Consider the following 25,643-nt stretch of genomic DNA (forward strand, 5'->3'; position numbering starts at 1 on the left):
CGTCCTGCCGCTAGTGTGAAAGTACCCTAAGATGTCTTTGTGGTAAACTCTGCAGAAACGAGACGTGGCTGAAATTATTTCTCGTGGAAGTCTGGTCTGAATGCTAAGGATGAAGAAAGAGAATGTCAACATTAGAGAAGATATCACTGGATTTCCATTCTCCTATATGTTTTAAAGCGCTTTATGTAACCTCCATAATGTCGATTAGAATGTGTCTTTAGCAGTAGTGCTGGGGGAGGGGAGGATTTGGACTGACAATTTGGCAATTCTGGCAGTTAAAATTTTCTCCTCAGGCAGAAAAAAAGCTAGAATCTGTCATGCAAGGGGTATAATATCACTGCACTATAAGTGTCTCTAAACAGTGTGCCGCAGCTTGAAAGACAAATCGGAAGGAAATGAGGGTGAACAGGAAAGCAAGCCATAAAAGTTACCTTAAAGGGGTTAGACACTTTCTGGTTACTGTAGATTAATGTGTTTTTAAGATGACACTTACTAATATAGTCTTTGTTGACATTCAGCACCTTTTTCCATATTTTCAAGTTATTCTCCCAATTATTTTGTGCTGTCCGTACAGAGGTCCTGTCCATTCCATAAAATGGCTGCTGATGGAGGGTTATGTGACCAGACAAATCACCTCCATGTGATGTCTCCTTCATTCACATACACTGCACCTGCACCTACCATCTGTACTTCACAGTTGGAAGTTTAGAGCAGTTGCAGCGTTAGGGCTCATTCAGAAAACCGTATCTGTTTTTGAGGTCCGCAATATACGGATACTGGACTTGTGCGTCCCACATTTTGTGGAACGGTACTGCTAGCCCTATAATAGAAATGTCTATCCTTGTCCGTCTGAATGAGCCCTTAGAATGGAGTCTGGTCACATAACTCTCCATCAGCAGCCATCTTATTGCCAGACAAAAGATTTGCCTAACAAGGGGACATAGCTTAAGAAATATAGCAAATGGCACAGAATATCAACAAAGGCTATATTAGTCAGTGCGGTATCGTACATGCATTTTAGCCACAAGTAGCCAGAAAGTGGCCAACCCCTTTAAGATGGTTTCACACACAGGGCCAGATTTACTTTGTATGTCTGTGCCTAGAATCTGTTTAAATAGTTGTGCAAATTGGCGCAACTAGGCCTTCCCCAATTCTTCCCTATTCTCTTGGAAAGGGATGTGGCTTAGCAGTCAAGGGTCTGGCTTCACAGGAAAGGAGAATGGACTAAAATGTGACATTTTGCGCCATAATTGTGGTCTATAATTCTGTCTCAGAATAAGCCAAATCAATAGTGTATATAAGCCCTGCACCACAGTTATCTTCAAGCCTGAGCCACCGTTATAAATCTGTTGCACTTGTTTTAAGTTTACACCATCTGTAGGATTAGTAAATCTGCCCTAGCCTAGCGTCTTTTTTTTTGCGGTTTTCCATGAAGTACTTTAAGCCAAAGCAAGAAGTGGGAAATACAGACAATAGTTTTTTACTTTTCCTTCCTGCTGGATCCACTTGTGGCTTTGGCTCTGGCTCAAAAAACTGCATGAAAACTGCAGTGACTTTTTCCAAAATGAGGAAAAAATTAATAAAATGTGTTTGAATCCACCCTAAGGCCTCGTTCAGATTTCCGTGTCAGTGAAAAAAAGCATACGTGTTTCATCCGTGAAAGATCAGTGGTTGGTCTGTGTGTCCATTTTTACCATCCGTGTTCCACCCATAATTTCCGAAGAATCTTCTATTAGTCATCAGTAAAAAAACTGACGCAACACAGATGTATGTCAGTGATTTTCACGAGCCCATAGACTTCAAAGGACGTGCTTGGTCCACATCACGGATCAAAGTAATGCATGTCCCCGTGATGTTTTTTTACTGACCTAGGGTCAGTAAAAAAAATAAAAAATACTGAAATGTGAACAGACACATTTAAATCAATGGGTGCGTGTGCAGAAAATGAGGACATAGTGAAAAACGGAAATGTGAATGAGGCCTAAGTGAAGCACACAGGCTTTCACAACTTTACTTAATACTTAAAAAACCCACTTAATCTACACACTGGGCTATAAATCCGACTAATAGGGGTATTTATCAATGCCTTTACCCCACAAAATCAGTGTAACAAAGTCGCAAATTATATCACATGCCATATTTGCGGCATAATTTGGGAGAGTGGCTGGGTTTCACAAGGCCCAACGAATTTGGCCCCATTCACATGACCATATTTTTGGTCTGCATCTGATCTTCATTTTTAGCGGATTGGATGCGGACCCATTCATTTTAATGGGGCTGAAAAAATTGTTAGCCACATCCGCAGTCCCGCAAAAAAGATCATGTCCTATTTTTGTCCTTACTGCAAAGAAGAATAGGCACTGATACAATGGGTCCACAAAAAAATAAAAATGAAACTCATGGATGTCATGCGTATTTTTTGCTGATCTGCGTTTTGTGGACCGCAAAGAACATACGGTCGTGTAAATGCACCACAGTTATAGCTGAAGTTAAAATGTCCGTGTGCATGAGCCCTAATTTATTAAGAGGCATGTGCCACTTAATAAATTAGGCGCATCTTACTCCAGTGCAGGGAGACGTCCCCAAAATGTACAAGGTGTAGAATATCAGACAGACCTGATTCGTGTCCTGTGGAGCTCTCCTAAACTACAATACTGGAGTGAACCAGTCAACCCCATTATCTGCCTGCTTGGGTATACTTCTGATCTCCTTGTGATGGAGAACTAGCGAGCCATCTTGCGTTTATTATACCAAGCCCGCAAACTCATATCATATCACTACAAATTGATCCAACTAACGTTGCAAAAAATCCTCATATTAAGGATCTTTAATATTTTTTTATTACTTATTTATATAGGGCTGACATATTCCGCAGAGCTTTACAGACATCGTCAATAACTGTCTCGAGTGGAGCACATAATCTAATTTCTAAATGGAGTGTGGGAGAAAACCCACTCAAAAATGGAAAGAACATAAAAAACTCTGTGCAGATGTCGCCTTTGTTCAGATTTGAGCCTAGAACCCCAGTGCTAACCACTGTGCTCAAGGATTGAGAAACATGTCTATATTTATGGTCAAGAAAGCTAGATAATCTGGCTCTAGTGCCATTAACGTTTATAGGAAATAGATTTTTAGGTCCCTGATCCGTGGTTCTCCTTCTGTATTACAAACAGTATTCAGTAATGTAAGTAATTTATCCTGATTTCTTCTCTTGTTTCTTACTGTCTATAGATATGGTAGCGGAACGTGTATAACAAAAGCATACAGGTACTGTATTGTGGTTGTGGGTCTTGCAATTATCTGCAGACTTTTAGTTATCTTACATATACAGACATTGCTGCAAAAATGAAGGATGAAAATGGACTTTGGAGAGCAGGATTTTGGTTGTTTTTACTGTAAAACTTCAATAAAAAATTATCTGATAAAACGAAAATAAGCTGCATGTACAAAATATCTGGATGCAATGTTTAGTTACAACTCTGAATGTGAAGGAAAGATTCACATAGTGTTTAGGAATGCCACACAAGCTTGGTCTGAATGTAAACACATGGTAAACCCACATATACAAATGAAAATGTGTTAACACCGGCTGGATTCAGAGCAGACTGTCTGTGCTCAAGCATGTCAGGCAGGATCCTGGAGACTTCTTTAATAGTGGCGTGTGATTTCGTGTAAAGCTACTACATCTAATCTCTGCTTTTAGAAACCGTTTCTAATCCCCATAAAACAAACCTTACAAACATAAAACATTGTATTTAACCACAGAGCAAACACAATCCTAAAGCTTGCCGAGAGCACTTGTGAAATGTGCTGTTCAAGAAGAACCAGCAACCAAAGCTTCCCTTATTTTTTATGTTCTTTTAAAATATATTATGATGCGCCAGTGCAGGGCTTTATTAAGACTGGCGTCTAAAACGCCGGTCTTAATAAATGACCCCCATAATCTTTTATAATGGTTTTTCAGTTTGCCTGTAGACAATTGATTTTTGGATAAGTTGCTCAGAAAAAAGAAGAATTCCAGTTGGCAACTCTGTGTGTACACCTCCCTCTAGGGTGGGCAACAGATGCATAAACCTTCAGCGAGGTGGCTGCCCAGAACTTACAATGTATGGTCAACCAAGCACCAGATTTTAAGATGTCTGCGCACAGTAGATGAATGTCGGCCAAAAAAATGCTTCTTTCAGTTGGACCAGTCTGTTTAGGCTTCTAAGTTCTATTAAGTCTTTGTTGCTAAATTATATTCCCAACACCGACATAAATACTCTAGGGCGGTGTCACACTCAGCATTTCATGGCAGTTTTTGGTGCAGTCTTTTGAGCCAAGGCTAGAAGTGGATCCGGCAGGAAGCAGAAGTATAAGTAACTTCTTATGTCTTAAGTCATTATAAATTTCTCATTTGCTACCAACCCGCCTCTGGACATCTTGGCTTAAAAAACTGCATCAAACACTGCCACCAAAAGCTGTGTGTGAAGAATTCCTGCCTTGACGTTTATATATGCCCTAGATAGCACCTACCCTGTAAAGGTATTTCCATTTAAAAACACTGAAATTAGGCCTCTTTCACACTTGCGTTGTCCGGATCCGGCGTGTACTCCACTTGCCGGAATTACACGCCAGATCCGGAAAAACGCAAGTGTACTGAAAGCATTTGAAGACGGATCCGTCTTCAAAATGCTTTCAGTGTTACTATGGCACTCTGGAGCACCCCGGGAGCCGCACGGACGGTAAGTATACTTCTCCCCCGCTCCCCACTACACTTTACCATGGCTGCCAGGACTTTAGCGTCCCGGCAGCCATGGTAACCACTCTAAAAAAGCTAAACGTCGGATCCGGCAATGCGCCGAAACGACATTTAGCTTAAGGCCGGATCCGGATCAATGCCTTTCAATAGGGATTCATTCCGGATCCGGCCTTGCGGCAAGTCTTCAGGATTTTTGGCCGGAGCAAAAAGCGCAGCATGCTGCGGTATTTTCTCCGGCCAAAAAACGTTCCGTTCCGGAACTGAAGACATCCTGATGCATCCTGAATGGATTTCACTCCATTCAGAATGCATTAGGATAATCCTGATCAGGATTCTTCCGGCATAGAGCCCCGACGACGGAACTCTATGGCGGAAGACAAAAACGCAGGTGTGAAAGAGCCCTACAGCAATAAATGTCAAATTTCCATCTTGAAAAATTCCTGTGGCTACAAAATAGACAATTCTCTCACCTTGTATTCCATATAATCTGTTCAGCCGTGATCGTCTTGCCTCATCACTATATGGAACAGCCAGCCAAGGCATTTCACTGAAATACTGTTTAAAGGATTCTTCAGATCTGCGGAAAGAGAAAAAAAACAACACAGTTTTAATGCTAAAGAACCTTTCTGTAATTACAACAATAAAATCTGTATTTAAAGTTATCAAATCTGCAGATAGAGGTTTGTATGACAGGGACAAAAGGAACAATTTGCAAATTGTTAAAGGGGTTATCAATATCAGCACCCCCCACCAACAGCCACTAATAAAAATACAGCATTGTGCAGAACACAGCGGTGTAAACAATATGGAGAGGGGAGGGGTGTATTAGTGTAGTGTTATTTTAGGCAGGATCAGTGAGGAGTTTAGGGCACGCCACCAGCGGCATAGATAGTTACAGTGGTACGCAGTGAGGGACAAAGTTACTGAGTATTGCTATACTGATCTCTATCAAGCAATATTGAGGTCTCCATCATAGCCAATAGTAGGACAATGACGCACACCCCTGTGCTAAGTGTCGACCTGCGGTTGCGGTGCAACCAGTAGCAACTTGAAGAGACAGAGCTGTCGCTACAAATGTAACCCTTTGTACAGGGACCAAAATAGGAGTTGCTCTGTCAGATTGACACAAATGTTACACAGGTGGTAGAGCCTCAAACAAGGGGACTCCGTCAGCTACATAGCAAATAAAGTGACAACCATTAACCCCATAAATAAAGGTTGACGACATTACCCAACTAGGGGGCCCCACGTTATTAATTATACCACATACCACCACAGTTTCAATTGGAACACACTCCAATCTATGCACCCCAAAGGCATTAAGGAGTAAATAGTAGGTTGCTGGTAGCAACCAGTAATAACACAGATAGCTACTCTATACCTCACTAAACACTGGTATTTTTAAATGGGTTTTCTTTATGTGTGTATGTCTATAAACAAATTGAATAAAGATAAGATTTGAAATATCAGTTAGGGACCCCTAAAGGGATTGTTGGTCCCATAGACCATTTCTGTATTGCAAACAATATGGAGGACACAGTGCTTGCAGACCTGTGGCCCCTTCAAACAGATGATCTGCAGGTGTGCTGAGTCGGTCCCCAAATGAGCTATCCTAAGGTTAGGCCATCAAATTTCATTTTAAGGAATGTGAATCCCTCTTACAGCTGAGATAAAATTAGCAAGCAATCGCCAGGCACCTCTAATGCTGCTGATCTTGCAGGACAGTATAACAAAAATAAAAGTAAACCAAACCTGCCATTAATTGTTGTTGAGATTCAATGTTTCAAGGGTATCTGCCAGCCCCCCACAGGCCTTGCTCACACAGTGCCAAAACCAAGAGAGGACCCTAAACAAAAGTATAAAAGACAAACTTATAGTGCTTTTTTCTGATCCAATTTGGGATAAAAAGTGCATGCAAAACTGCACTGTGTAAACAAGGCCTTATATATTAAATCAACAGCAGGTCCCACCTCATGCTGGCAATAAAAAAATAAAATCAGGGGGTCGTAGCATACCTCTAGCCAAAAATAAAAATTTCACAGAAAGTAGCTCTCTGTCAGTTGCCATGTACAGCAATGGGTTTGTTTTTCACATCACATGGTCAACAAGAGCCCCCTCTCCCAGCTCCGCTTGGCAGCCAATGGCAGTGAAAGAGCTCTCTTACTTCCCATCATGTTCATGTGTACCTGAAAAAGTTGCACTGGGGTTTCAGAACCATGGTGTCTATTTTTGAGACACATTGTTCTTTCATGTTAGTGGTAAATTTAGTGGTAATACAGCAAGGGTTAATGGCAAAAGAAACCGCAATATTGATTACCCTAATTCTGTAGTTTACAGAAACACCCCATATGTGGTTATTAATTGCTAAATGGGCACATGGCAGGGTTCAGAAGGGAAGGCGCCAGGGTTACCGACCATTTTGAAATTTCTGGACAGATCATAAAAATAGGAGACTTTTTTGTCCGCAAAAAAAAAAAATAGAAGTGTCTGTAATTTTTTTGAGGCTGCTGGTCCTTGACTATCATTTTGGTTGTAATTATCATCATTTTACAGCTCACAGTAAATGCTGGTAATGAGCTCTTATCAGTATACTGAGCTATAGACATGCATTACTTATAGTCTTTATCATTCATTATAGTTTTTCAATTTGTCCGTAAAAAATGCTGTCTGTGATTTTGGGATAAGTTGTCCAAAAATAAAAATTCTGGTTGGCATCCCTGGAAGGCGCTCTATATGGTTTTTAGAGGGCAGATTTTGGTGGAATGGTTTTCAGGTGCTACAGTGCATTTGAAGAGACCCTGAGGTACCCACCCAGTGGAAACCACTAATAAGTGACTCCATTTTAGACACTAAACCCCTCAAGGAATTTATCGTGGGATGTAGTGAGTGTTTTGACCCAACAGGCATTTCATATAAGTTAAAAAAACTTAGCTATGAAAATTAAACATGTAATTTCTTCCAATAAAATATTGTTTTAGCCCCAAGTTTTTCATTTTCACAAGTGGTAATAAGAAAAAAAGCACCCCAAATTGTGGTACATAATCTTTCTCTAGTAAGACTATGGGCGAGTTCACATGACATATTTTTTCCATCTAAAATAATGGATCTCTGATTAAAACGGCTCAAACGGATGCCACATGTGCATAACTGATACTCAGAAGTTAACCCATTTTACAAACACCACCAGTCACAGAATTTACCAAGGGGTGTAGTGAGCATTTTGCCCCCACAGGCGTTTTGCAAAAATGTATTCACATCAGATGGTGCAATTTGAATATTGCAATATGTTGCTCTCAGCTTGTGTCAGTGTAAAAAGTAAGACTTCTTATTATTATGCCATGCTTACTGGTTTTAGAAACATCCTACATATGGCCCTAATCGTTTTCCTGGTCATACAACAGGGCTTAGTAGTAAAAGAACATCAAGTGCATTTGAGGTCCAATACAGCGATTTAAGCAGCTAATAACTGTAGAGACGCTGGGTGAAATAGTACATGGAACACCTGAAAAGTGAGGACATTTTGGAATTTCTGACATCCAAGTATTAAAGGGAACCTGTCACCGGGATTTTGTGTATAGAGCTGAGGACATGGGTTGCTAGATGGCCGCTAGCACATCCGCAATACCCAGTCCCCATAGCTCTGTGTGCTTTTATGGTGTAAAAAAAAAAACCAATTTGATACATATGCAAATTAACCCGAGAGGAGTCCTTTCCCTGACTCATCTCACGCACAGGACACTTCTCAGGTTAATTTGCATATGTATCAAATCGTGTTTTTTTTTTACACAGTAAAAGCACACAGAGCTATGGGGACTGGGTATAGCGGACGTGCTAACGGCCATCTAGCAACCCATGTTCTCAGCTCTATACCCCAAATCCAGGTGACAGGTTCCCTTTAAGGGGTGGAGTGAGCATTTTAACATCACAGGTATTTTGCAGAAATTAATGAGCAGGGGATGGTGCAAAATCAAAATGATAAAAAAAATATTTTTTTTGCCCCAATTCTGCTCTCACTAGAACTTGGACAAAGGCATGTATGGTTAGAATATAAAACATTATAGATTGTTTATTGCCATTAACAACTTTAATACTGTTGAAGTGCATCTCGCTCAGAAGAAAAATGTTTCCAGTCAGCCGCCTAACTGTTTTCATTCCAACGCTATTCAGCAATTGCCAACAAATATCGTCTACCGAGATTATGTTTACTGTCCCCTGATATATGAAATAACTTGGCAAAGGTTCGATCTGTACTTCTCACTGGTTCACTCAGCAGTAAGCCAGCTAAAGAGTTCATTTTCACATTTAGTTGTTTACTGAATGGCAGAATACAATTACGGAAAATATGTAACCATTTTATAAAGTAAACTATTCTAAAGGTATAAACAATTCAGCATTTCACTTATGAGACCTACTGCTTTTGTGCAGTCCTGCCAAGTTCTAGAGGCCCTAATAGAGAAAATAAAATGAAAGTCCACACAGTGAAATGTATATCAGGATCACGGAAGATATTTAGAAATAACTCAAAAAGGTAAAAGCCAACATTAATTTTGCCGATACAGTTGCCAACTGGCTCCTGGCACAATTTTAACCAGCTCATTAACTTGTCCCATTACTCCTCTCATAATAGTCACCTATCACATTTGATCTGCACAATCATGCAAAGTACATTCACTGTTATTTTTGTTATTGGTTGGTTTATTATATCATAAAATGTGTGAACCTCTACCAATCCGCAAAATGATGGAAACCCATCCCAACTGTCAGTGAAAAGATGATCTCACATGTATGTGAGTAACCATTCACATGTGAATAACCATTGCAATAAATTGAAATCATAGAGGCCGTCCAGTAGTAATAATTTTAATTTAGTGACAACCTGATGTTTCTCCACCAAGGATCACAAAAATACCCTTTATACAGTGGTCCCTCAAAATATTTAGCCTCAGGGTACAATATTTTCTACTAACAACGCTCTTTCCAGTCAGCATGGCCATTTCTTTGGTAAAACACGTATACAGTGTGGTACTACATGTCCTGTACTGTCCTCTGTCTGAGCTGCTCCTTTGGATGTCAGGTGAGGGTGGTTCCACTTTTTTTTCCGGGTACACTGTGTGCTATACAGGACCCTGAAGAAGCTCCTGTCCTTACTATAGAAAGTGATTTATAGCTCCAAGCAGCCATTTCTGACTTACATGTAGGGACGTTCTTTTTCTATCTAAGCCATCTGCAACTTTTTTTAATTCTTCATTTTTTATGATCTTGAGATGACATTTTGGGTTTTTTAAAACCAATTACTAGTTTTCCATAGAGTTATGGACTCAAGTTGCAAAGGTTCCAACGGACAATAGTGTCCTGGAACCAATTAAAATTGTAACTTTAGGGACCATTGTACTTATGAATCACTGGCATTTTTACCCAAAATGTTTAATTCTGTCTTTTCTGTACTGTCTGTAGAAGCTCTGTGTCCGTGTTGCAGGCCGAATGCTACCCCGCAGCTGCACCCTGTGCATGTGTGATCTGCATAATCTACAATCTATTAGCTATGAGACATCATTTATAGGAAAAGAAAATGAAACTCATATGTTCAGCCTAGCAAGATCTTCAAAAGCATTTTCCACAGATTATAAATCTTCTTTTGTGATTGACTTGACAGTTGCATCTCTACACAATTACAGTATTCTACGATGTAATAAATAAAGAATTAGCTGGGCTCTAAGCAAACAGCTGAAAAATGAGCCAAAACATACAAGACTAGTGATGTCACCATCACAATCCTGCAGCGCCAAACCAGGGAGGCTTGAATTATTGTGAAATACAACTCCCATGGGGCATCTGCTAATGTTGCAGTAATAAAGAAAACGTTGCAAAATGAAAAAAATGTGTGCCACTTATTTTGTGAACATATACTCTTCAGCTATACATATGCTTGCTAGATGAGAAATGGCAGTACTCTATATAATATTTAGACGATAGGAAGTTACCATAACTTGTCAGTAATCTGAAATATGTTTCTTCAATTCTGTGCTCTGCTGGCTACACCTGTCTACCATATGCATACTGTATGTTTGAATAAATCTGCTCTGTATCAGAAAAATTGGATTTTTTGTGCTTTCCTGTAAAATCCTTTTCTGTCATTGGGGGACACAGAAGACCATGGGTATAACTGCTGCCACTAGGAGGCGACACTAAGCAAAAAAGTGTTAGCTCCTCCTCCTCAGCTATATCCCTTCTGCAGACACTGAGCTAATCAATTTGTACAAAAGCAGTAGGAGCAGCCAGGAGAAGCCAACAGAACACAATAAAAAGGAAGAAAACCGGAGATGGGTCATCATCAAGAACCAGAAGGACCCATCTAGGAGAAACAGCAATGTACATACAGGGTGGGAGCTGTGTCCCCCCAATGAACTCAGCGAGAAAAGGATTTTACAGGTAAGCACAAAAAATCCTATTCTCTTGCTTGTATCATTGGGGGACACAGAAGACCATGGGACGGTAAAGAGCAGTACCATGGGGAGCCAACAAAAACAGAACGAATCCAAGGCCAGTCATAAGGCCCTGCACAGAAATGCTGGGGAAAGACACACCAGGAACCCTGAAAAGGGACAGGAAGACCCATTCCCCGAAAGGCAGACCTAATCGGAAGCTGCAGACAGGAACCAGAGATAGGAAAAATATTGCGCTAGGAAGGGAGTGTGGACTAGGGTTGGGCAATAAACCGGTATTAACGATATACCGCGGTATAAAGAAACGGCGATATGGCGATATCGCCATTTCTTAATTACTGCTGTATTTTAGTGACATCATAGGGGCAGTCGCACGTCACAGTGCTGAATGCCTCTAAAATGTCCGGCGCACATTACAGTCAGCATAGTGGAGAAGGAGAGTCCCTCCCCACTGTGATCCGGCTGCCGCTGCGCCACCAATGAGAAGTTAATAGTGAGGAGGAGCTGTTGCCGCTGCGCCACCAATGAGAATTACCCTCAATTCAAATATAGACTGCGGGTGCCGGCCGTATCACATACCCGGCACCCAGTCTCAACGACAGAAAACGGCGATCCTGCGAACCGAGGCAATTTACCCCTCAAATGCGGCACCTGAGGGGCTAATTGGCACGGTTCGGCAGGATCCCTGTCATTGAGGCTGAGTGCCAGCTGTGTGATATGGCTGGCACCCGCAGGCTATATTTGTATTATGAGGTTAATTACATTCATTGATGGCGCAGTGCGCCCCCCCCATACCCCAGTATTATAAATTATAATCATTGGTGGCACAGTGCACCCAAGCCCCCCAGTATTATAATCATTGGTGACAGTGGCCACAGGGTCACCTCGCCTCTTCATTGGATAAAAGGTTCCCAGGTTCTAGCCCCATAAGGGGGGCTAATAGTTATTAAATGAAAAAGTATAAAAAAAAAAAAAATTTAAATTTTGAATCACCCCCTTTCCCAATTTCCATAAAAAAATATAAACAATAAAAAAAACAAATTAAGTATTGCTACATCCGAAAAATTCCAAACTATCTCCTATGTGGTGAACGCCATAACAGAAAAGTCCCTTAGGTCACAAAGAAATGGCATCTAGTGGCTGTAACCAATCTGGGGGCTGCTGCACAGACAGGCCGGCGCTGAGGACAGTTGCTGCATTCTGGGGACTGCTGCACAGACAGGCTGGGGCTGAGAACAGTTACTGCACTCTAGGGGCTGTGGTAATATGGCTATAGTGTGTAGGGACTAAGACCCACATGGGAAGCGCCAGTCTTTAGTAAATGACCCCCAATGTTTTATTTGACTGAAAGGCATATTTATAATGCCAAGGTGCCCTTCCTGACAATGTGCACCTATAATGGGCACACTCTGAACATCGCACTTATCAGGGTTTTCCGCTAGGATGTCCCATTTTCTATGGGAGCGGTGAAGACGGCTGATAGCTGCTATCTCCAGCAATCCCATAGAGAATGAATGGAGCAGCAGGGGGCACAGCCGCTCCATCATATTTGGGGGGGAATGGTGACCCCGTTCTTGGTGGGCAACTAAGAGATATTACTGCATAGAGGCATCAATGAGACATTATACTGTATGGGGGCAACAAGGAAACGTGAATGCATGTTTTGAGTGTTTTTTTTCTAAATGGACATCGCGATATATATCGCTATTGCAATAACTTTCTATATATCGTTATCGTGGGAATGTTTTTGATATCACCCAACCCTAGTGTGGACCCCACAGCAGAACGGGTGCATACAATCCAATCCAATCCAATGGCTAAAAACTGATTAGCTCAGTGTCTGCAGGAGAGATATAGCTCAGAGGAGAAGCTAACTCTTTTTCTGCTTAGTGTTGCCTCCTAGTAGCAGCAGCAGCTATACCAATGGTCTTCTTTGTCCCCCATTGATACGAGTGAGAAATTGCGTTTTCATATCTTAATATATGTTTTGAGAGGCTAATTTGCACATTCTTTTATGTCAAATATCTTTTTATTTTTTAAAGACGTATTGTAGAACAAACAATACATAGTTCAAAGGGAATCATTTACTCACAACAAACAGCACTATCACTTAGAGGCTAATCTTCAACTAACTACATTGTTTGTCTACCTCTGTAGTGCTGGTGAGATATATACCAATAAATTGAGAAATATGTCAACAATAAAAGATGTCATGATAAAGAAAGTATGAGAGATAGAGAAAGAGGGAAAATTTGGGGAGGGGGAAATAGGGTAGGGGGGGAGAAGAAGTAAGTGAGGGTTCTTCCTAAGGTGCGTTCAGTGAATTGTAAAAGAATGAAATAAAAAAAAATAAAAAAAAAATAAAAATCAAGGTTGTGCAGAAGTTGAGTTAAATGCGTCCATGTATTTGGATTGCTTCCAGAGGTCCCAAATTTTGAGGAAGGATGATCTGGTCATAGCTTCCCAATGTGCTAGTTCTTCTAATCGGAGTATTTGATTGACCTTGTTGGCCCAGTCTTGTAGGGATTGAGATCTTGGGCTTTGCCAGAGAGTGGGGATTAACAACTTAGCTGCAGATAGCAATAATATGGGTAGATTGTGTTTACGGGGAGTAAAGGAAGAGGTTGGGGAACACAGGAGGACAAGTGGTGGAGTTAATGTGATCTTGCTGGAACACACATAATTTATGCTGTTTTCTATGGCTTTCCAATAATCTTTTAAAGGGGACAGTACCACCAAAGGTGAGATAAGGTGCCTCTATCAGACAGGGACCTCCAACAGGCATCTGGAATTTCTGGATTAATTGGATGAAGGAAAACCGGAGTTTTGTACCAGCGTGTTAGTAATTTAAAGGAGTTTATTTGGAGCTTTACACATCGCGAAAAGCCATGTGATCTGGAGAGTATAATATGCAGTTCTGGATCAGAGAGGGTCATATTCAATTCTTCTTCCCATTTAGACACGTACTGGGGCTTAAGTTGAGAGTCGTTAGTTAAAAGCCAGTTGTATAGGAAAGAAAGCTCTTTGTCTTGGGGCGAATGTTTCAGTAAGTGCAATTCTAGCCATGTATCCCTATGTGTAGAAGGCATTTTCTTGTATGCAATTTTACAGATAGAGTCGAAGTCATGTCGCTGTATCAAGTTGGGGGGATGTATTTTAGTCTTTTGTAGTAAAATATCTGATGTGGGAGCAGTATCTGTGTAGAATATATCCCCTACTGTAATGTTAGAAAGTTGTGTCCAAAAGTCTGAGGGAATGTTTGTACCCAGATTAACATATTTAGGTAGGAGGCTCAGAGGCATTACTGGTGATGGGGATGAGATCAGAGCTGTTTGTTTATTGAGCTTTTGCCACACATCTGCAATGCTTCTGAGAAGGATATGCGGGTGATAATTAGCAGGTTTAGAGATGTCCCACCAACAACAACGGTCTGCTAAGGTGAAAAGATAGTTTTCAATGTTGGCATATAAATTAGATGGTGGGTTTAACGTGATTGTGATCCATCTACTAAGCTGGTTCGCTTTATAATAGGTGAGGAGGTCTGGTAGCCCAAAACCACCGAACCTTTGTTTGCGTTTCTGAAGTCTAAAAGGGAGTCTAGGGAGTGCTTTGCTCCATAGAAATTAATTAAATATGGACTGTACTTTGGAGAAAAGGGAGCCAGATTGTAGCAGGTAAAGTAATTTGGGCACAATATAAGCTTTAAGGAAGTTTTTCCTGCCTATCCACGACATGAAAGGTAGATGTAGTTTTTTAAGCTGATCAGTTATGTCTTGCAGTTCTGGTATATAGTTGGCTTTATACAGATTAGCTGGATCTGGTGTTAAATTATGACCCAGATACCTAATATAATCTGCTGGCCAAGTGTACTTAGATTGATGTTGGAGCTGGCGAGTCTGATGTAGCGGAAGCGTTATATTCAGAATTTCTGATTTAGTGGACCTGGCATGTGATATTATACGTATAACCCTAACAGTATTGTCTTTCTCCTGTCTACTTTTAACGAACCCGGTTTGTTCAGCACCAATGATCCTGGGCAGTATAGGACTCAGTATATATGCTAAAGCTTTAGCCCACCATTTAAGGTCTGTGTTGAGAAGAGATATCGGCCTATAGCTGCTGGAGAGAGTTGAATCTTTGCCTTCCTTAGGTAATATAGTTATATGAGCTTCTAGAGATTGCGGTGGCCAGATATCTCCTCCCAAGAGTGCATTACAGACTTTAGTGAAACACGATAGTAAAAGGGATTAAAATTTTATATAATAGTTGATGGAAGGCCACCCGGACCTGGTGATTTACCCGATGGGATACACTGTAGTACTTTGCCCAGTTCTAAAGGAGTAAAGGGTTGTGTCAAGGCACTTTTATCGGTCTCTGAGATGAAAGGGAGATTAAGTGAGTCCAGGAACTGGTCAACTGCTCCTGGGGAGGGTGTCGAAACTAGGGAGGCTGGGTCAGAATGAAGATCATACAAATTAGAATAGAAATCTTGAAATGCCTGAGCAATTGATTTGGAATCAGTAGATATAGTTTCCTGTGGCATGCGAATTTTGGCGAATATGTGATTTATCTTTTTGTTGTTTTACCAGGGCTGACATAATCTTATTACGCTTATCTCTGTGGGCATAGGATTTAAACATGTGGAATAACTTAGCCATGCGAATATTAAGAATGTTTTTAATCTTCGCACATTATTTTAGATAAAAAATAAATAAATAACATTAATTAAACAGTCCTCAATAGCAGAAATTCATTTAAGGCTACTTTCACACTAGCGTTCGATCGGATCCGTTCTGAACGGATCCGATCATATTAATGCAGACGGAGGCTCCGTTCAGTACGGATCCGTCTGCATTAATAACTTAGAAAATTTTCTAAGTGTGAAAGCAGCCTGAGCGGATCCGTTCAGACTTTCAATGTAAAGTCAATGGGGGACAGATCCGCTTGAAGATTGAGCCATAGTGTGTCATCTTCAAGCGGATCCGTTCCCATTGACTTACATTGTAAGTCTGGACGGATCCGCACGCCTCCGCACGGCCAGGCGGACACCCGAACGCTGCAAGCAGCGTTCAGGTGTCCGCCTGTCCGTGCGGAGGCGAGCGGAGCGGAGGCTGAACGCCGCCAGACTGATGCAGTCTGAGCGGATCCGCATCCATTCAGACTGCATCAGGGCTGGACGGAAGCGTTCGGGTCCGCTCGTGAGCCCCTTCAAACGGAGCTCACGAGCGGACAGCCGAACGCTAGTGTGAAAGTAGCCTAAAAAACACTTACCTGTCAGCACTAACTAGAATAATTTCAAACTTTTGACCCAACTCTTTAATTTTCCGGTAAGACTCCACCAGGACTCTGGTCAGACTTCGACATGGAGGACACTGAAATGTAAACAGAAATATACATAACATTTTTATCTACATATGGAGATGGATATCAATGAAATTGCATGCTGCCATAATAATTAAAAGGGTTGTCTACTCCTTTACTATTGATAATCCATAAATATCTGATCAGCAGGAATCAGACACCCCACAATCCTGCCAATCAGCTGTTTCAGAATAGCTCTGATGCCGTAACTACACAGCTCTGTCCATTGTGTAAGGGTCACCATTTGTCTCCCCTTTACAGGTCCAGCTAAGTGGTCACAACCCCTTTAAAGGCCTATTCACAAAAACCATGTTCAAGTCAGGGTGCTGTCTGAGTGTAAAACGGACAGCATGCAGACTGAACTCTGGGACATTAGTTAATGGGCCGATTAACACATCAGTTTTTTCTGCACAGACTGAAATTCCCGACATGCGATCTTGATCCCATAACTGCCTTGACTGTCCAAATAACCATCTTCAGTATTCAATGCATCGTAAAAATCATGCACCCCCTTTAATTACTTTTCTGATTGATTGTACTCACCCAGTGTGCAGAGAAATATACACCAACATAAGAGCCTTCCAGGGTACTACTATCCTGGGACTGGCCATTCTTCCTGAGCAAAGGGCCTGCAATAACTTCACTGAAGGGCTTTGGACCCCAAGGGAACTCTAGACCTGTGTAACATAATAATTGCATTTGTATTATTCGTTATGATCGCTTATGTTTAGCTATAGAATATTGTAACAGAATTTCAGTAAAATTCTTATTTTCAAAGTACTGCACTATACCGGTTCATGTTATATAACTGTAGCTACTGCTTAAATGTTCATTTATTTTTTTTACTTTTCCTTTTTTAGATGCTAGTATGATGAAAATGTGCACTTAAATAGATCCCAGACAACCTGATGTCCAGATTACACCTTAGTAGGGCTTATAGACATCATACAGGAGGGTCAGTCACTCATGGCTTGCCCGCCCCCATTAGCCACTCTGGCAGACTTGGGTATTACATAGATGGCTACTCATTTGAATCAATGCCATGTAATGCCACATTTTGCAGCACCAGCTTTGTTTTAAAATAGGATCGCTGTTGATAAGAGAACGCCTTTAAAGGGACACTGACAGGCCCAAAAAGCATATTTAGGTATATATATGATAGTACAGTACTGCCGTTTGAAGCGCCGCCCAGCTCATCAATATTCACTTCGCTGGGCGGCTACTCTGAAGCGCTGCTGTGCCCGGCGCATGCGCATAAAGCAGAGGCTGCATCGGCCTCTGGGAATCAGACTGTGCGCAGGCGCGATGCGATCCCGGCCAGTGAGGGTGCCGGGCGCATGCGTGCGCTGAAGATGGCCGGGGACACTAGTAGCCGCCCAGCGAAGTGAATATTGATGAGCTGGGCGGCGCTTCAAACGGCAGTTGTGGCGAGGCTGGCTGGGCGCAAGTTGAGATGAAACGCCGCCCCTTGGGCAGATTGAACACGATGAAAGCAGGTTATAAAACTTCTTTTTAGTGTATTTATAAGGTGGACAGGGGGGGATACTTAGATGATTCTAATACACTTTATAAGAACTGTACTGTCATATATATACCTAAATATGCTTTTTGGGCCTGTCAGTGTCCCTTTAATGACTATGGGAGAGGAGACCACTCATTTGTGGTTTTGAAAAGTTTTTATAGGATAGAAGTCTACTAAGGGAGGCAGAAGAGCACAGACAAGAAGTTGCTTGCTCCTGGAGCCACAGAGTTTTGTAATCTTAAAGAGTAATTGTACTTTTGCAAAGCTTTGACATGTCACCAGTGCCATGTCAGAAGTTTAGATTGGTGAAAGTCCAGGTGCTAAGACCTTCACCAATTGCTGAAATAAGTGGTAGAAGCACTCAGCTGAGCATTGTGCCACTAACCTTTCCTGGTGATGAGCTCATACATGTCAAAGGATTAAAGGGTAACTGTCATATTTTTTATTTTATTTGCTAGTTCATTAGAGCTAGGCTCACCTGAGTTACTCTGTCAATGATTATCAAAAGATCTGTAATTACCTTATAATAACAGCTTTCATTAATGTCCTCTGTCCCTTTCCACTGCTCCCTTAAAAGATGTTGCTATGGCTTGTCTGTCTTCCCTTCAGTTTAAACAGAAGACAGAGGCGGTCCTTCACACTGCATGCCTGCATTAAGCTTTAGAGTGAGGAGGCGTGTCTCTCAGTAATCCAATCTGATTGGCTGGCAGGGAGCTGCTGGCTACAGCATGTGTGTATGGGAAGTGAGGGCAAGCAGTTTTGGCCTCAGAGAACTGGCAGAGGAGCTATCTTGAGAAGGTCCTCATATTGTAAATGTTTAAACAGCCGTAACTAAGGTAAAAACTCAAGGAAAACATCGGTATGTGAAACTAAAGATTGCTTTATGCTTTATGCTGCTGTAACATATGCTAATTAATTTTTTTTTTTTTTAGGAAAACATGACAGTTACCCTTTAAAGTTTTTTGAACTTTAAAAATTATGTGCAAATGGTTTATATGCAGTAAGGCGTAACACCTATTAATGTCTGAATTACTGTCTGTAGCCGACACAGCCCTGTAAGCTTGTCACACAGCCATGCCCCTGGTGTTTATCTCCTGCTGGTGTGACATCCCATTGTGGATGCCACAGATTACATCTCTGTCATGTCCGTATTTCACATGCTGGGCAGCAAACAATGCAGTGTATGTGAGCAAACCAGTAACAGAACAGATAGGGAGCTATTAAACCACTACCTTACATATTGTAATAGAGAGGCATGCAGACTGCTGAAGTGGGGAAATCTGTGAGAAGAGAGAGGAATCATGGGTAATACCACCTCTAGAAACTCTAGCATCACTAAAACAAATGTACATCACAGTGCAAGGCAAGACAATAAAAAAAGAACTACTTTTGAGCTATGGAGATCATCTGGTGAGAAATCATAGACATATAGGTATTATTACGGCTTATTTTTATTAAGCCCTTAAACACCTTTAGGCTGGCCATACACTTAAGACAGCCACAGAACTGTAAAAGTGCATACTCTACTAGGCTTAGCATGCATGTTTATTTGGAGAGAGGGGAATAAACAGCTGCCAGATAACACTGTCAGATGTTTGTCTCCTGGGGGAAAAAGGATCAGCAAGTTTAAGTCATTCATTCCCAATACCGCTTCCGCCATAACACCTCTGTCTTCAGGTAGCAGTCAGTAGACAATAATACATGAAGTGTGGATGTAGCTCAAGTATATAGCCAGCTTTATACAAGAAAATGTACTTGTGTAAGTAAAGTCATCCCATAACAGCACAAACATTAAACATTTTTCATGGACAGAGAAGTCTCGATCTTTTGTACAAGATTAAAACATACTAACCTTCTGGGTCATCTCTTATTAATAAGAGGCCGTTTCTACACACAACCTTCCCGGTAGATGCTTCAATAAAGATAAGGGAGGGAATGTTGGAAATTCTGTACTTGTTCCAAAGTTTCAACTGTTAAGAAAGGAGAAACCCAATTACAATAACTAGAAGTGAAGTACAGTATAACATTTTATTTCTGAAAAGCAAGGACATGCTTAATCAAAACTAACTAAAGCAAGTTATTCCAGGAAGATGTGACCACCTAAAATACATTTCTTTAGATATATTCATACTTTCCATACTTTGCTGGTGGCTGCTATGCTCCATCATTTAACTAGAGAGGTTCTATAGCAGCAAAAAAACATCAGCTCAGCTGAACATGATTTTCAGATCCATAGACATCAGTAAAGTTCAAATGTAATGAGAAAAACCCTCCAGGAAGTAAAGTAAAGTAAACCTAAATAAAACCAAGTGATTACATAGGACATAGCTTCAGACCAAAACCTAATTGAGATATATTATGTATATCCAAGCATTGTTAAACCAAAACCACTTGACAGACCACACATGGAATATAGGGGCTTATTTACTAAAGACCGGTGTTTTATATACCAGTCTTCGTAAAAGACTGCAGCGTAAGATGCGGTTAAATTCTTAAGAGGTGAATATCTTCAAATACATTTGTTGCATCTTTTGCTGTCCATGTGCCAGAAACGGAAACCTACTTCAGCTACAAGTTAGTGAAGATATCAGTTATAAGTTACACTAGATGACTGGCGGAAATTGTTTTAAATGTGTCAGACTGTGGTGGCCTCAGCCCATTCTGCTAGGCTCCACACACTTGTTTAAAAAGTGCTGAGAAGGGCGTGGCCTACCGCAGCATGGAGTAGGGAGCGCTTCAGATCACTCCTGCCTGAATCCTGTCACATCCCGATATCTGAAGACTGCTGGTGGAAGCAAAACATATTACAGGTGCCCCAGAAGGTAGCGGATTATCCTGAATAGAAAAAGGTTTAACGGGTACCGCGCTAATTTGTAAAGCAGTATACAGGATCAAGAACCAGAAAGCAACGTGCCAAATTCGTATGATGCACAAACGAAAAATTCCAAATCCATAAACAATAATATACAGGCGGATCTCACACTTCCATATAAGCCATGCGATGATTTTCAGCAACCTGATACTCAGCTGCGCATATATGAAGACGACTGTCTTACGTCTCCCAGTTCACATGCGAAAGAATGGATGTCCGCCTGCAATATACGGTGAAATCTCCCCTTGTGATAACAGTCACACGAAAAGCCTGATCCGAAAACAGTCCGGAATACCCTAATGAAGGACAGAAAAAGATTGCGCAATACCCTCGGGGTTTAAAAGTAGGAATACTTTAATCTACTTACAAAAGGCAAGTTTTCACAAGCATATAAAATACCCGACCCGGGTTTCGCACTTAGCTTCGTCAGGGGCTGCAATCCAAATGCCGCCAAAGGTCAACACATATATAGCAGTCATTGACCCCGGAACAAGTACGGACTTCCGTTTGTCCGGCAAAATATTTAAACTGATCTTTTTAAAAAATAAATACTAAAATTGCCAACATAAGTTCTAATGACACATACATTTAGCAAGATACAATAAAATACAATAAATTACACAAAACTAAAATAGTATTAAACATAGTAGAAAAACTTGCGTTATATAATAAAACATCTAAAAATTTTTTTTGATTAAACCATACAGACAGATTTTATATCCCACTCAATATTATGTCCGTTAGGCTGCAATGTGTTCATATCATAAATCCATTGCGCCTCCCTTTTATTAATCTGTGTGGCAGGATTACCTCCACGCCAGTGACGTTTCACCAATTCTACACCACAAAACTTTAGACCCGTAGGGTCTTTCTGATGGAACCTCTTATAATGTGCAGAGACACTATGAGTCTCGAGTCCTTTTTTAATATTTTTAATATGTTCGCCAACTCGAACTTTTAACTTTCTCAGTGTTCTTCCAATATACTGGAGACCACACGGGCACTCCAGTACATAAATAACTCCCATTGATTCACATGAGATACTACCACTAATTTTTTTAGAGATAGATTTGGAGGTAGACACAATATCATCTTTTCTGATTATTTTTTTATCTTCTCTTGTGCGATTTCTGCAACATAAACAGAAGCCGCACCAAGTGAAGCCGTTGCGCAATTTCGGTGCACCAGAAGACTCTCTCACATAACTGTGCACGATACGGTTTCTGACAGTGGGGGCTCTTTTAAAAATAAAGGGCGGTTTTTGGGGAATAAATTCACCTATAACTGGATCATTTCGCAAAACCTTCCAGTTATTTTGAATTATTCTTTTAATATGGGGGCAATTAATAGAATAGGTGGTTGAAAAAGCAAACTTATATTTTTCTTGAATCTGTATTTTATCTTCCGCAGACACTTTCTTTTTAATAGTACCCAAATTTTCCAACTTAATTTCTTCCTTTTGATTCAACAGAACTTCCTTTTTATATCCCTTTTCTACAAATCTATTTACTATGATGTCACTTTGTGTCTCATAATCTTCTATACTGGTACAATTTCTTTTGATACGTTTCAATTGTCCCTTCGGCACATTACAGATCCATGGTTCATGATGGCAACTATTTCTTTCAATATAACCATTGCGGTCAGTAGGTTTAAAATAAGTGACAGTTTTTATCTTTTTTTCATCTACCCTGATCTCCAGATCTAAAAAATGTATAGTGTTTTTACTAACATCATGGGTGAAATGAATGTTCCACTTATTTGCATTAATTTGAGAAATAAACCTCATTAACCCTATCTCCGTTCCATACCAAATGCCGATGCAGTCATCTATATATCTCCTCCAGAGTTGGAGGCTACCACCCTCCATCTCAACTTTAATAATCGGGTCTATATTAGACTGTTCCCAGTAAGACATGAACAGATTGGCGAAGCTGGGTGCGAATTTCGCACCCATCGCCACTCCCGACACCTGGAGAAAATAACTATCAGCATACCAGAAATAATTATGTCCGAGGCAGTACTGTATACAATCCATAATAAAGATTTTTTGCTCATTAGACATTTGAACATCTCTATTCAAATAAAATCTTATCGCCTCCATGCCTATCTCATTTGGTATGATTGTGTAAAGTGAAGTGACATCTAATGTCATCAAAATAGCATTTTCGGGTAAATCATTTATTTCTCTCAAAGCCTCAAGGATATGTCCAGTATCCCGTAGGTATGATGGTGTGATAGTCACATATTTTTGTAAGAAAATGTCTATATACTCGGATACACGGCTGGTTATTGAATCAATCCCTGAGACAATGGGTCGCCCTGGGGGGCGTTCTGCATTCTTATGAATCTTAGGTAAATAATATATAGTCGGAGTTTTTGGGTACAAGTTATTTAAATACTGATGTTCTTTCTCATTCAGCACTTTTTGCATTAGACCCCTATCTAACAAAACTTTAAGTGTTTTTTTATATTCGAATATGGGATCCCTTTTCAATTTTCTGTATGTAGTAGTGTCGCTAAGAATTCTCTGCATTTCCGTGTTGTAGTCCTCATGATTTAAAACAACTACACCTCCACCTTTATCTGCTGGTTTTATAATTATTTTATCATTTTTTTCCAGAGTTTTTAACGCCTCCTTTTCATTTTTAGTTAAATTATTCTTTTTTGAACCTCCTATATCTAATTGATCTAGCCCTTTAAGAACCCCACGTTTAAAAGCTTCTATACATTCATTTTCCTTATTATCTGGGAAAAAAGTAGATTTATTTCGCAGATGCGTGTATATTTTAGTATCTTGCGCATTGGAAGTTTTTATTGGATTCTTTTTCAAATATTTACATATATTTAATTTCCTTATGAATCTATGCACATCCAAATATGTTTCAAATTTATTTCCTCTATATATTGGGGCAAATTTAAGACCCTTATTAAGCACAGAAAGTTCATCTGGAGTCAAACTATGTGTGCTTAAGTTATATATGCCTATGGAATCCCTCTGCCTTTCTTCGCTTCTGGGCTTATTGTGTCTTTTTCCTCCCCTTCTTCCCCTTCCTCTCTTTTTTTCTTTCTTGGTGTCCCTTCCATCTTTTGTGGTGATTGTGGTGTTTTCCCTTTTATCATCTTGTGGGGAAAATTTTCCTCATGAGTGTTAATTCCCCTCATTTCTTTAACATATACTGTATCTTCAATGTCATTTGTTTTTTTAAAAGGGCTATGGTTATAAGCCTGTCTATTTTCTGAAGGGAGATTTCTACCCCCTTCTCTATTATCTGTTCCTCTAGTACGGTTATAATCATTATACTCTTGTATATAAGGTTCTCCCCCTCTATTATTATAATAGGGGCGGTATTGTTGTCTGTTTCTGTCTGAATTATGGTAATCCCGGGAACCATATTGATATTGATTATAATGCCCACGATGGTTTTGCGCATTATAATAATGGTTCTCGTTATGTCTATAATAGCCTTGATTTCTACGATGGCCATTCCACCTAGGTCTATAATCACGAGGTTGCTCCCGGCCCCATCTGGGGTTGGAATTTACCTGGTGATTATAGGTGGTGGTTCTCCCTATATCAGGTGCGGTGCGCTCATTGTTTTTAGGCTCACTCACATATACTGCTGTATCTTCCTTTTTCTGTTTCCATTTGTACACTGTATTATTTTTATATTCCTCTATAACCTTTAAATACTTTTTTTGTTTTTTCTTTTTTACTTCTTGTTCAGCTTTCATGACTTCTTTTTGGCATTTTTGTGATAATTCAGAATATTCAGATAGTTCTTTAAAAGGCGCTAGTTTGACCTTTATCTCCTCTATTTTATTACATATGGAGGAAAGTTTCTTTTTCCTTCTCTCTATAATAAATCTCATAGCACCAAAACCGCATGAATTAACAAAACTCTCCCATTCATATAATTCTGTTTCAATGTCTGAATTCAATGGGAGTTGCCACCTGAGGCCCTCTGGGATCTTTTCTTCCACAAGGAACCGCTCCAGTGAAATAACATCCCAAATGGTTCTAATTTCTTTAACCATTAATAATTCTAAGGTATTAAAAACCTCATCAATATCATTACTACAATCTTGCTGAGGTTTCTCATTAAATACTTCGTGTACATTTAAATGCATATTGTCTCTAAAAGTAAAAATATCCATAATCCACACCAACTGAACCTAGAAACAAAGTAACAGACAGAAACAGATTGGTGGGTGTGGACCAATGGACAGTCAGCTGCGGCGCCCTTAATAGGACAGGTTCAAAGTCCTTAATACAAAATAGAAAAAGGTTTAACGGGTACCGCGCTAATTTGTAAAGCAGTATACAGGATCAAGAACCAGAAAGCAACGTGCCAAATTCGTATGATGCACAAACGAAAAATTCCAAATCCATAAACAATAATATACAGGCGGATCTCACACTTCCATATAAGCCATGCGATGATTTTCAGCAACCTGATACTCAGCTGCGCATATATGAAGACGACTGTCTTACGTCTCCCAGTTCACATGCGAAAGAATGGATGTCCGCCTGCAATATACGGTGAAATCTCCCCTTGTGATAACAGTCACACGAAAAGCCTGATCCGAAAACAGTCCGGAATACCCTAATGAAGGACAGAAAAAGATTGCGCAATACCCTCGGGGTTTAAAAGTAGGAATACTTTAATCTACTTACAAAAGGCAAGTTTTCACAAGCATATA

At 40.3% G+C, this 25,643-nt stretch overlaps 1 protein-coding gene across 1 annotated transcript in view; it reads right to left on the reverse strand.

The window, feature by feature from the left end:
• NXN (nucleoredoxin) overlaps nt 1-25,643 on the reverse strand; it is a 138,699-nt gene that overhangs the window by 27,488 nt on the left and 85,568 nt on the right. The window contains exons 2-5 of the mRNA XM_044284789.1: nt 19,920-20,037; nt 17,089-17,222; nt 16,456-16,556; nt 5,212-5,318 (exon numbers count right to left, since the gene is read on the reverse strand). Coding sequence (XP_044140724.1) covers nt 5,212-5,318; nt 16,456-16,556; nt 17,089-17,222; nt 19,920-20,037 — 460 coding nt within the window. The remainder of the gene's footprint in view (nt 1-5,211; nt 5,319-16,455; nt 16,557-17,088; nt 17,223-19,919; nt 20,038-25,643) is intronic.

This window comes from Bufo gargarizans, chromosome 3, assembly GCF_014858855.1.
Source record: "Bufo gargarizans isolate SCDJY-AF-19 chromosome 3, ASM1485885v1, whole genome shotgun sequence".
Lineage (NCBI taxonomy): Eukaryota > Metazoa > Chordata > Amphibia > Anura > Bufonidae > Bufo > Bufo gargarizans.